This window comes from Budorcas taxicolor, chromosome 8 (assembly GCF_023091745.1).
Source record: "Budorcas taxicolor isolate Tak-1 chromosome 8, Takin1.1, whole genome shotgun sequence".
In the NCBI taxonomy this organism is placed as follows: Eukaryota; Metazoa; Chordata; class Mammalia; order Artiodactyla; family Bovidae; genus Budorcas; species Budorcas taxicolor.
The window spans coordinates 79882277-79895135 of record NC_068917.1 but is presented as its reverse complement, the minus strand read 5'-3'; the positions used below and the strand labels follow the sequence as shown (position 1 = coordinate 79895135).

Below are 12859 nucleotides of genomic sequence, written 5' to 3'. Positions count from 1 at the left end.
CTTCATGTGTAACTTATAACATTTTCACTTTTCAACACAAGTTTGGGGTTGTGGGTGAGAGCTGGAGAGTTGAGTCGGGATGCGGAGACTGGGTACTGCTACTGGTAATTTCCGGGGTTTGTCACCGATTCTGGACCTAAGGGCCTTAACAAAAAAAAATCATCAAAGCCTGACACAAAGGCCTTAGAAGTAGCCGAACACAAACTAAGTATAATCTGAACACTCTAGGACGATAACATATCTATATGAGGGCGATAGGTTTAGTCTAAGTCACTGCCGACACACCGTGGGTGATTTAAGGTAAGTGAACGGAAAGCGGATGTCTACAACTCATTTTGCGATTTGCATACATTGTAGATGAAAGCAGCACTTTCAGAAATTTTTCACACGTAACTACAGCAACGACACTATAAAATACTCTTATCACAGGCCCCATTAATAAATAAAAGAAAGGGAAAAAATGTTTCATCAGAAACGCAGAGCCCAGTAAAGACCCTGGGAGCGCAGGCTCCCGGCCGGAAGCAAAGGGGGCGAATAGTGCAGGACTCCAAGGCTCGACAGCCAGAGCCCGGCGGGACTGCCAGCGTTTCTCGGAATCCCGCCCGAGCCTCCAGCCGACCGCGGACCGCAACCTGCCGGCTGCGCCCCCTGCCCGGGCCACGCCTGAAGGGCGCTGCGGCCCGTTACACACAGCGGGTTAGCGCGGCGTGGGCCGGGCCGGCAAGCTGGCTGCACTTACCAACGCGCAGCTCGCCCTGCAGCCTGGGCGGGAGGGAAGTACCGGGGAGGGAAGAAGACGCGAATGTGGGCTGTGGAAACGGGGGCATTCGTCTGGCCCTACACCGACCTGGGCGTCCCGCCTTCCCCTCGCGCAACAGCAGTTCCCGGGCACGCGACCGTGAGACTAGGAACCGCCACAGCGCGCGCACTAATCCTTTTTCTTTTCGCTGCTTCCCGCCCGATTTGCCGCGCGCTCACGCCCCTCCTCCCACCCGTGAAGACTCCTTCAGGCCCGAAAAGCGCCCACCACACCCGCCCCTCCCTGTGCGCGAGAACGGGACAGCCTTTAGTTCTCGCGAGAGCCTCACCCCTCCCCCCAGCCAGTGAGTGCGCGGACGAGAAAGGAGGGCGCTTCAGGCGAAAGCACTGCAGACGCCATTATCCTCTGTTTCTCTGCTGCACCGACCTCGACGTCTTGCCTACTTCCCGCTTATTTGCGGCCTATAGGTAATTAGAGTTATTGGGGCTTGGGCATTGTGGGTTTGGGCAGGGCTTTGGCCTCCCTAAAGGCTGCGTTGACTTTTCCGAAGTCTGATTTTTCTCAGGCCCTTAGCGGCCTTACAGCCTGAAGGGAGGCGCCGGCGGGGGGCGGGGTTGTCGCCTCCTCCGGCGCCTTGATTGATGCGGCCTTGGGCCAATCGCTTCGCTCTCGCGCCACCGCTGTAGCCGGTGGAGCCAATCGGGCCCGGCGGCGCGGTAGGAGAGTGCGTGGAGGCGGGGGAGGGCAGTGGGGGCCTACGCTTGTTCTCTGTCTAGCTGTGACCGGCTGAGGAGGCGCGGCGGCATAGGGACGGTACCCTTGCCGGGTGAGGAATGGGGCTGGGCGAACGGCGCGTGGGGGTGAGGGCCTTTCTCCACTTGAGGGAAGGCGTTTGGGGGCCTGGTGGTGGTTGGCGGGTTCTGGGAGGGAACGTTGCCGGGTTTCCCCTCCCCCCACCTCCGCCATTTCCCTGAGCGTATATCTGCAGTCCGCGTTGTGGTACTAGAGGCTTCGGAGAGTCGCTAGGCTTGTGCCGGTGGGATGAGTTTTGTTGTGTTGGGAACTAGGCCTTGTGTGGGAAGGAGAGGGAGCCGGAGGGCGGTAGAGAACGCCGCCGCTCTCTTTGTGTGGGGCCCGCCGCACTTGGGCGCTCCGGGCCTGGGTCTGGAACGGGCGAGCGGGAAGGGTCGGGGCTGCCTTCGTTGCTTTGTCTCCCGCGGTGGGGGGAGGGTGCGGGGGACGAGGTCTCGGGACCGCGTGGTGGGTGGGGGAGGGGGTCCGCGCTCGGCTCCGCCTAGTAGCACGTAGTCGCCATTACGCGGGCCGCCATTTCCTGTCGGATCGGGCTGAGGAGAGGTGCGGCGCTGGTGCTCTCGCCTCGGGAGCTTTCTCAACTCCTGTTGCTTGGCGCTTGCCGATCCCGGTTTCGGGCGTTGAGGGGAGGAGGGCATGTTTGCCCTTGGCCGGTCGCGCAGATACTTAGCAATTTCGGGGGTCTGGCGACTAAAGCACTTGGAGGATATTGGGTTTATCGTTATAAACAGCCTGCTATTTGTCGTCAAACCCCTTCATCTAAATCTTCCGTAGCACCTCAGCATTTTGAGTTTGGGGCCGGGTTGGCGTTTCAGTTACTGTGAAGAGTGGAAGGCGTAAATACTACCATGACTGTGAGCATTTCTTTCATAACGGGAGCCGCATGTCGCCTTCTGCCAGTCAGGAGAGGGGAGCTAAAAGGCTGTTCACAGTCCTATCACCAGTCTGGTGGTGCTGAAAGAAAGTGTCAGGTTATACCGCTTTTAACGTAATTTGAAATATCCCGCTAGTGATGATGTTGGTGTTCAAGGGTTCTGTTAGTCGAGTAGTACAGGCAGTTTGGGTGTACTCCTGTTTCAGGTTTGCCTGTTTATCGCTCCAGTAGATTGGCCAGACGGTTAGGTATGGCTTGAATTTGCCTTTATATTTCAGGTAGAGTTTTCAAGTCACCGGTGGGAAGAAACCCAGAAGTTTAGAATCCAGATGTAAAAATAATTTCTGTGTCTCTTTATAAATGTATACGTTCAGGAGCATTACTCGAGACTCATTACTCGGAGGCTTAAATGCCTTATGCGTCTGGTTTCTGTGTGTTTATATAAAACATTATGGTGGAACTTGGTGCAAAATTACTGTGTTTTTGCTTTTACAGAAAAATCAGATAGGTCTTTTGGATTGTGTTTTAGGGCGGCCCTTTGGAAATTTAAGATCCTAAAAATAGTTTTAGAAATGGCTCTTTTGTGTTAAAATCTGTAGTCATTAGTATTCGGTAATAACCAAAAAAGCAAAACTGATTTGTGTTGGTTTTCGTAGGCTACTACAGCACTAGGGTGTCAGTTGGTCCCGCCCAGAACACTTCAGTTCTGCTCTGGAAGGATATATTTAATAACTGGTACGTTCTGGAAATAGTCATTTCTTTCCCTTGTCTTTAATATTTAGTATCCTGCACAGCTTGCTTTCCAAGAAACCAAGTGTACTAGCCTCTCTATTTTTTAACAGATTGGTGTGTCCCTTGAACACAAGAAAATGGAAACTGAACAGCCAGAGGAAACCTTTCCTAACACCGAAACCAATGGCGAATTTGGTGAGAAAACATTTTAACAATTTCTTCTTGTTTTGTTAATTTCATCATTTTTTCCCTTGAGATCCTTGTTACTTTTTTGAACTAGAAGTAACTGTCATTTGCGTAGGTGAGGAAACCAATTAAAAGAAAGCCAGTAAATACAAAAGTTTTTTTTCTTGCATTTAGAAATTTCTAATCCTTTGATGTGCTGTCACAATAAATCTCGTGTTTAGAAAATTAAGGGAGTGTATTTTGATATAAAAGTTGAAGATTGAGTGCCTTTTTTTAATAAGCTTTAACAACTAATCCCTTCAAAGGGAATGGACTTAAATGTTAAATCTGTAGGTTAAAATGTGATTAAAGGTACCCTTTCTTGAAGATGCTGGTGCTCTCTGAAACCTAAACTGTTAATTTTTAGGTAAACGCCCTGCTGAAGATATGGAAGAGGAACAAGCTTTTAAAAGATCTAGAAACACTGATGAGATGGTTGAATTACGAATTCTGCTTCAGAGCAAGGTATAGAATTTATTCTTGAAATTGATTCTTACTCAAAGTAGAAATTAAGAAAATGAGCTTCTGGGAAGCCTTCAGAAGGCTACAGAATGTAAAATAATTGGCTCTTTCTAAACAGACTTAGACTTTTTAGGCCATGGTAATTATTTTGCTAATGATTAAAATGAAAACCCTTAACACAGTGAACTACAAGCCTAATTAGGAGATGGGTGTGGATGGTCCTTATAGCATTAATGCCTTAAAGATAGTATTTTCTATTTCATTGTGGGTTCATTAGATAACATCCTGATTGGCAGCTTACTTAACTGATAATATAGCTAAAAATGTGAAAGTATCTGCTAGAATTTAAGTTAATTGACTTGCAAAAGGGTATTGTAAATTTGGTGCCAGTGCTTAAGATTTACACTCAGTATATTTCTGGCATCCTGAATATTTCAAAGCTCTGTTTAGGTATTTAGTCTCCAGAGCATGTAACATAGACTCTTGGTTTTCGTTTAAAACTTGTGGTTTTAATATCCACAAATAGATTTCCATCGCTATAACCAAACAAGAGGTTAGATACACTAGACTTGTGTGGTGTTTGTTTTTGACTAAAAGATTAAGAAGATACACTTAGATATCTTTTTATCTTCTTCAGAATGCTGGGGCAGTGATTGGAAAAGGAGGCAAGAATATTAAGGCTCTCCGTACAGACGTAAGTATTAAAGAGTTTAAACTACTACACAGGCAGCTTCAGTTTATGTGTTTTTAGAAATTTAAAGATTTGCATCATAGAAATCATTTAATAGCTTAGATACAAGCCTTTTATAATAATTGAATACATAGATAATTCTAAAGATTTGCCATTCCTAACAAAGCCCAGATTGAGTTGGGGGGGTCTGTATTAAACCTCCTCACTTTCTAATAACTTTACACCAAATTATTCATTTCAAGATAACATCTTAATTATAAATAACAGTATAAAACCCTTTAATTGCACCATTTCCCATGTGTGAATCAAGTATAGTAGTACTGAAAACCGTTGCAGGTGGCTGATTAAACTCCATATTTTTATTCCCCTTTTTTCCCCCCAATTTGCCCATCTGTTCTTGAACAGTTTACTCATGGAGCACAAAGAAATTGAGGTTGCATGATTTAGATATGGGTAAAGAATAGAGTAGGCACTTAATTTTATAACTGGGAGACCGTCTGTCAATGCTGATAATTTGTGTCTTCATATTTTATAGTGGGTTGACTCTTGTGATTAGACACATTAAATGTTGGTATCACCACAAGTGAGCATATTTATAGGACTTGGCTACACCAAATTTCTTAATTTTTTTTCTCATTTTACACACTCTTGATGTTTCCTTGCTGAAGTTGAGGCAAATAAGAACTTTGTGTTGAAAACTTATTTGATAGTATTTCATTTCTCTCTTGGTCGCAGATCTTTGTATGTTCCTCTTGATTACTGTAAACTGAACTTAAAATTTTAAATTTTACAAACTTGCCTGTTAGGATCTAGGAATGCATTTTAAACCTCCAAGAAACCAAATTAGTCATTTAAGTTAGGATTTTTGGTGGTGTGGGAATTTTTGTCTTTTATAAACCTCTTTCCTCTTAATCCAGATGTTCTGTATAATTATCTGGGTTAATAATTTCCCCATTTCCTCAAGAATTCAAGTCATGACAGGTTTTGTGTCTACCCTCATGAGCCAGCCTGCTACTGAAACATCGTTTGTTTTTTAAAGTACCATCATTAAAGGTCCTTAAATGTTAAGCCACAGTCAGATATAGAGAAGTCCATTATTGTGTTAGTCTTCAGAACAACTTAAGCTTGTTTCATTAATTGAGAGTATGAGTATAGTTTGTATTAAATTAAAATTTATTGCTTTTCCCCCTTTTCCCTCTCCTTGTTTTTTTGGCCATATATCTCCGTTGCCCATGTACTGGATCGACTTACCCCTGCGTTGCCCACCATGACGTTGGCCCATCCGCCCCTGAACGCCCATGTGAAAACCCTGGTTGGCTATGCCCAAAAATGTGCTCGTTGCCAAACGGGTACCATACTTGACAACTTCTGATTGAATGCCCATGCCCAATGCCAACATCCACGAACGCCAATGACCAATGCAGTACAATGCCAGTGTTTCAGTCCCAGACAGCAGTGGCCCCGAGCGGTATGTCCCAACAGTTTATGCCTCACTGCCTGATTAGAAAGAGAGAAATGTATTTTATTACCTGCCTTTTATATAATTAAATAGTATCCCCTTTAGACGGTGTATTGTTTTTCAAGTTTCTGTCTTATTTTCCCCATTAAGTCTTTTTGTCACTGAACTTTTACCGTGAGTTGCCCACCCAAACGATCCACTAATTTTATTTCAATGGAAGGAGCACAGCTTCAAGTGTTGCATATTTGCTGCATTGTAAATCAAATTGTTACCGAAACAGTCTCTCGCTCTGTCTTTGTGGCCCACCTTGCTTCCCAACATTGCCTGTTCATAATTTTTTCTGATGAAATGCTAACTCTGGTTCACTTTCCTTCACTTCTCATTTGTGTTGTCTTTGTTTTTGTCTTGCATTTGTATTTGTTTTCTTGCAGAGCCCATTAGTGATCTAATTTCTAACTGGTATCCATAACCTTACTCCAAATACAATGTTTACCACTTGCATATTCCCCTACTTTGCCTGAGAGAAGGTGTGCCAGTTTTTCCAATGTAACAGCGAGGGTATCCTTAATTAGTGGTGGCGGGGAACATAAATATTCAACTCTGCTTCAGTTCTGGTCAATTTATTGCCCACTTAATCTGAGCCCTTCCAAGAGCCCATTCTCTCTGTCTCTCTGCAAGTCTCCTAATATTGTTACCATGTTTGTATTGGGCATAAAACAAAATGCATGTGAAAAATGTATAAATAGGCTACTTTACTTTAAATGGGGACTATTAAATAATTGTATGTTCATCTCTGTAAAAGTTTGACTACTGGTGATGACCACAAAACTCATTTTTCTTTTCCACCTTTTTTTGTACTATCTGGTATTTGTGATGTTTGACAGCATATTGAGTATCAGTGCTGATATTGAAACGATTGGAGAAATTCTGAAGAAAATCATCCCTACCTTGGAAGAGGTAGGCTCATTTTTTAAATGTATTTCGCAATGGGGGGTGCTTAATATATTTAATGGGGCAAAACGGGGGAGGTGGAAAGACACTGGTTATAATAGTTTTTTAGCAGCAATGTGTTACACTCTGCTGCTTAAAGTGCAGGATTGTTTTACATCCCACATTACTTGTTTAAAACTGTAGTCTAGCCATTCTGGAGTAGATAGGAAGGAACTACCTGTGGTCGTGCACGTTCATGGAGTTTAGCATGTATATTATGGGCTTTATTTTTAGAAGAGGTTTTGAGTTAAGACTACTGACTGAGACTATGTTGGAAAGGAGTATGTTTGATCTAGTTTGAGTATTTGTAAATTCTGTGTAATGTTTGCTAGGTGTACAGAGAAAAGCATTGTATGTTCATTGTTAGTGTAGATAAGCAATTTCTTGTTATTTAATGATAGTCATGAAATATGTTGTAGTAGCTTTACCAATATATGCGACAATAGCCTGATCACACTAGACACTTAACCTATTACTCTTATTTTTCTACTTTCAGGGCCTGCAGTTGCCATCACCCACTGCAACCAGCCAGCTCCCGCTCGAATCTGATGCTGTGGAATGCTTAAATGTATGTCATAGTGCCATTGAACCCCACTGAAGTATGGAGCCTGGCCCATAGGATCGATTTTATTTTCAACATAGTGTACTTTTCCCGTCTCTATAGAAAAAGGCTTAAAAAGATAATAAATGAATGGTCTTACAACTCACTGTTGACCCTGCTCCATGCTGCAGTGGGAATTAAATACATTTGCAAAGTGCTTTGCAGTCATTTTTATTATGGTGTTATTTGAATGTTAATAATAATTTTGTGGTAACAGCGACATGCTAAATGGCTGCAGTGTGGGTATGGTGTTGCAGGACCTGAAAATAAAATAGTTTTTTAAGGTGGTGCAGAATGTCCTTTTTGGGCCTGGCTATTGAGGATAATAGCACATAACTGGTAAAGTTATTAAAATAAAATTCAGGTTGCTCACTGCAACAGTATATTGGTATGCTTATAGCAGATAAGTGTGTATTGGGGAATCTTTGATTTGGAACTGAAATTCTGTAACTCCCTCCACAGTACCAACACTATAAAGGAAGCGACTTTGACTGCGAGTTGAGACTGTTGATTCATCAGAGTCTGGCAGGAGGAATTATTGGAGTCAAAGGTGCTAAAATCAAAGAACTTCGAGAGGTAAAGCTAGTGCTTTCTTCTGCTGAATTAATGGAAAATAGTTGTTTATAAGGATTTGGTAGGCTTTTCTCATTCCTTCTTTTGCGCTTCCTCCCCCTAAGATTACGTAGTTTGCTAATTAAAATATAGCAGAATGGCTTGGCCATACTAGACAAGTTATTTGCCAAAAGTGTATTGCAAAGCCCAACCCTTACTAACAAGGTTTTTACATTGGGGGGAAATTTTACTAAAATATAAATTAAATCTGTCTAAGCCTAGAACTTTTTTTTTCTTCAGTGCATTTCATTTTTTTCTGATTGATTAATGCTGATTATTTTGTAAACCTATTGCAGAACACTCAGACAACAATCAAGCTTTTCCAGGAATGTTGTCCTCAATCTACTGACAGAGTCGTTCTTATCGGAGGAAAACCTGATAGGGTTGTAGAGTGCATAAAGATCATCCTTGATCTTATATCAGAGGTACCTTCAGAACACTTTTATTTACATTTAATTTCACAAAACGGATATCTTATTCAAAAGTAATTTCAGAAGGCAAAGACAAATTACTTTCCCTAACAATTTTCTATCACTCTGCTTTTCCATCAATTTAATTTAGAAATACTTTGAGATAATCTGTACAGTTGCCTTTTGACTGTTGGTGAGGTTTTTTTTTTTTTTTTAATAACTTTTGATCATTCAAATGAAGTTTTTATGGTTCTTCTACAGTACTAGATAGTGATCCCCTCTGGGTAGTAACTTCTTCATAATCCCCATTGTGAAATTGAAAGGAATTTGTGGTCTGTTAACGCTAAGCGTAAAATTAAACTGTTGTCTCACGAGCAGTAAAACTCCCAATTTTTTTATTTCAAACTCACCAGAAACGCATTTTTTAAAATTCTATTTATTATGTTTGCATATGTTCCTGTCCCTATCCTTAACCACAAGTATCTCGCAAGAGAAATGCAAAGTGCTTGAAGATTTCTGTTAAAAAAAATTGTTACTGTGAACTAAGGTTTTTCCCCTCAGTCTATAAAGTTGCTGTGTTTTTCTTTCAGTCTCCCATCAAAGGACGTGCTCAGCCTTATGATCCCAATTTTTATGATGAAACCTATGATTACGGTGGTTTTACAATGATGTTTGATGACCGCCGTGGACGTCCTGTGGGATTTCCCATGCGGGGAAGAGGTGGTTTTGACAGAATGCCGCCTGGTCGGGGTGGGCGTCCCATGCCTCCCTCCAGAAGAGATTATGATGATATGAGCCCTCGTCGAGGACCTCCTCCACCCCCTCCCGGACGAGGTGGCCGGGGAGGTAGTAGAGCTCGGAATCTTCCTCTTCCACCACCACCACCACCTAGAGGAGGGTGAGTTTCTTTCATCCACACATTGATATACAAGAAGTAGCAACTTAACAGATAGAAGGGGGTAGGTTTTCATTTCAAATACGCGACCAGCTGAGATTACAATTATTATGCTTGCAGAGATCTAATGGCCTATGACAGAAGAGGAAGACCTGGAGACCGTTACGATGGCATGGTAAGAACTTTGATACTTCGTTGATGTATTTTATGAGAGCTAAAGGGTTTAAAAGTCAGATAGCTAACATTTTATTGAATGTGTTAACTGAAGAACTTGTCTTACAAATAGATTCTGTTAGTCACTTAAATCATTGTTTGTTTGTTTCCTGGGATGTTAGGACTTGTTCCATCTTTGTTTACCCCCAAAATACATGATTACTGAAAACTTACATACAGAAGTAGAAATTGATGTATAAAAATGGTGGCTCTGACAAATACTGTGCAGGTTCATGTTAATAGTTTTCTCTCTTTAACACAGGTTGGTTTCAGTGCTGATGAAACCTGGGATTCTGCAATAGATACATGGAGCCCATCAGAGTGGCAGATGGCTTATGAACCACAGGTTGAGTATCACGGGTGTTTATGTTAGTAATAATCTTAAAGTGCTTGTTTACTCACCAATTAAATATTTTATTTCCCCCATATAACATTTTTGTTTTTTGGAACGCTGTGTACGTGAATGGTTTCTTCCCCTGAAGATTGTTTTCTGAAATTGGCTTACTAGAGAATATATGGGAGGGCTTTGGTTACTAATAATAACTGGGGGGGTTTTAGAAATGTGTTTAATTACCTAAAATTTGGAAGGTAAAGTAATTTTCTGTTTTTGTCTGTTCTCTTTTTAGGGTGGCTCTGGATATGGTAAGTTTTCTTCTTTCTGAAATCAAACATTATTTCATGCTTTGTATATGAACTTAATACTCATTATTTAAATCAGATTATTCCTATGCAGGGGGTCGTGGCTCATATGGTGATCTTGGTGGACCTATTATTACTACACAAGTAACTATTCCCAAAGATGTAAGTATTTTTAATACTATAAAAGACATTTACTGAGTCATTTTTATGAGTTTTCTGGCTTAACGAAGGTTTTAACAAAAGTATTCCCTTCTAGGATTAAAATTGTGTTTCAAGGACTTCAGTGAAGTGTTCTCCAGTTTAAGCCTTGTCAAAAAGTGTTCAGTGCTTTTAAAAGCAATTATCAGGGGTTAGAGCCCCTGGTTCCTTTATTAAAGGAAATGTCAGTGGGTGATGTAAATAGGTTGTAATTCAAACTGACTGGTTAGAGGGAATTAAATAACAAAGTATAGTCAATAAGTTGTACGAGAATGTTCTTGATGGTCACTGAACATACAGGATAATTTTTTTTTAAGTATATCATAAACACTTGCTTTTAAAAATCTTTGCAGTTGGCTGGATCTATTATTGGCAAAGGTGGTCAGCGGATTAAACAAATCCGTCATGAGTCAGGAGCTTCGATCAAAATTGATGAGCCTTTAGAAGGATCCGAAGATCGGATCATTACCATTACAGGAACACAGGACCAGATACAGAATGCACAGTATTTGCTGCAGAACAGGTCAGTTTGTTTAGCTTTATGTTATTAGCCTACACATACTAAAACCTTAAAAAGCTTCTCTTTCTCAGCTAATTTTTCTTTTAGAAGCCATGGTGTCTCAACCTTTTGGGGACCTAACTTCTAAACATTCTAATAGCTTTGCTTTAATTTTCTTCTGCCTTCTTGCTAAAACATGAAGACATTCGATACTAATCTTACTGGAAGAAGCCTTAACCAAGCAAACTTCTCATTTTTCTGGTGAAAACTGCTGCCAAAACCACTTGTTAAAAATTATACAGAGCCTGTAGAAAATGTAGAAGATTCAGTGGATGTTGGTCTAGTTCTGTGTGGAAGACTAGTGATTTTGTTGTTTTTAGATAACTGAATCGACAACAAATCACAGTCTGCCATATGGCACAGGCCATGCCTCTACAGGACAAATGATTGGTGCTGTAAAATGCAGCAATTCACACCTTAACTGGCATTTCTTTGTCTTTTCTACCATATATTAACAATTCTGCTCTACTAATGTCTGATTTACTATTAATCTTTTTTCTTGGATTTTACATTGCTCTAATTTGTAATTACTAATGTTTTAGTTCTTGTCTCTAATTGTGTAATGGACATGTTTATCATTTTAATTTAGCATTGAAATTGTCTTAATGTTAAGATTGATTAAGATGTTACGAACAAAAATTCTAATTCGTACTTTTTTTTCTTTTCTTTTATAGTGTGAAGCAGTATGCAGATGTTGAAGGATTCTAATGCAAGATATTTTTTCTTTTTTATAGTGTGAAGCAGTATTCTGGAAAGTTTTTCTAAGACTAGTGAAGAACTGAAGGAGTCCTGCATCTTTTTTTTTTTATCTGCTTCTGTTTAAAAAGCCAACATTCCTCTGCTTCATAGGTGTTCTGCATTTGAGGTGTAGTGAAATCTTTGCTGTTCACCAGATGTAATGTTTTAGTTCCTTACAAACAGGGTGGGGGTGGGGGAGGGTGTGCAAAAACTAACATTGAAATTTTGAAACAGCAGCAGAGTGAGTGAATTTTAATTTTTGTTCATTGTTGGTGGTTAAAGAAGTCCCCCCATGTAATTATTGTGAACACTTTGCTTTGTGGTCACTGTAACATTTGGGGTGGTGGGACAGGGAGGAAAAGTAACAGTAGTCCATATATCCCTGGCATCTATTCAGAGCAGTGTGCAGAATGTAATGCTCTTTTGTAAGAAACGTTTTATGATTTTTAAAATAAATTTAGTGAACCTATTTTTGGTGGTCATTTTTTTTAAGATGGTCATTTTTCAAATGGCTGAATTCCCTCCAACCTACCCCCGAACGGAACACTAAGTTAAATTTTCAGTCCTCTGTTGGATATAAATAAATGGCATCTCTTCTCGGATTTAGGCAAAATATCTTGACAATACTCAGTTCTGGTGATTCTTAATGATTTGAAGTCCATTGCTTGGGAGGAAATTCCACCACACATTCATGCTTATAATAAGCTGGGGATTTTTGTTTGTTTTTGCAAATGCTTGCCCCTACTTTGCAACAATTTTCTGTTCGTGATTCTGAAGAACCAAGGTGGGGAGCAACACAACCGATGGAATAGTGGTATAAGTTTATACCAGAAGCTTAATGACAAGTTTTATCAATCAGAATAATACTTGGTTATGGAAGTGACTGATGCTAAATAAATTCTGATTATTTTTTATTAGATAATTTCTCACATATAGACTTAAACTGTCAGCTTGGTAGTGTCTATTAGTTAAACTTTGTAAAATATAT

At 40.8% G+C, this 12859-nt stretch overlaps 1 protein-coding gene across 5 annotated transcripts; it reads left to right on the top strand.

The window, feature by feature from the left end:
* The first annotated feature begins 1096 nt into the window (after positions 1-1096).
* HNRNPK (heterogeneous nuclear ribonucleoprotein K) lies at positions 1097-12340 on the top strand. Of its 5 annotated transcripts, none has more exons than XM_052644711.1 (17): positions 1103-1227; positions 3104-3182; positions 3290-3374; positions 3772-3869; positions 4504-4560; positions 5982-6025; positions 6901-6973; positions 7503-7574; positions 8070-8183; positions 8516-8644; positions 9220-9527; positions 9645-9699; positions 10000-10083; positions 10364-10379; positions 10456-10538; positions 10928-11097; positions 11868-12340. In XM_052644711.1, the coding sequence occupies exons 3-17, from the start codon at positions 3317-3319 to the stop codon at positions 11896-11898; spliced, it is 1392 nt and encodes a 463-aa protein (XP_052500671.1). In that variant the 5' UTR covers positions 1103-1227; positions 3104-3182; positions 3290-3316; the 3' UTR covers positions 11899-12340. The 5 variants fall into 5 exon arrangements, with proteins under 5 accessions (XP_052500669.1, XP_052500671.1, XP_052500667.1 ...); XM_052644707.1 differs by having other exon boundaries at positions 11808-12340; XM_052644708.1 differs by lacking the exon at positions 1103-1227 and adding an exon at positions 1498-1586 and having other exon boundaries at positions 11808-12340.
* The last annotated feature ends 519 nt before the right edge of the window (positions 12341-12859 follow it).

Bases quoted from the DNA above. Each gene is read 5' to 3' on its own strand.
- HNRNPK (XM_052644709.1), top strand. From the start codon at position 3,317: ATGGAAACTGAACAGCCAGAGGAAACCTTTCCTAACACCGAAACCAAT. The intron at 3,375-3,771 runs GTGAGAAAACAT...GTTAATTTTTAG, and splicing joins CGAAACCAATGGCGAATTTG to GTAAACGCCCTGCTGAAGAT. The intron at 6,974-7,502 runs GTAGGCTCATTT...TTCTACTTTCAG, and splicing joins TCATCCCTACCTTGGAAGAG to GGCCTGCAGTTGCCATCACC.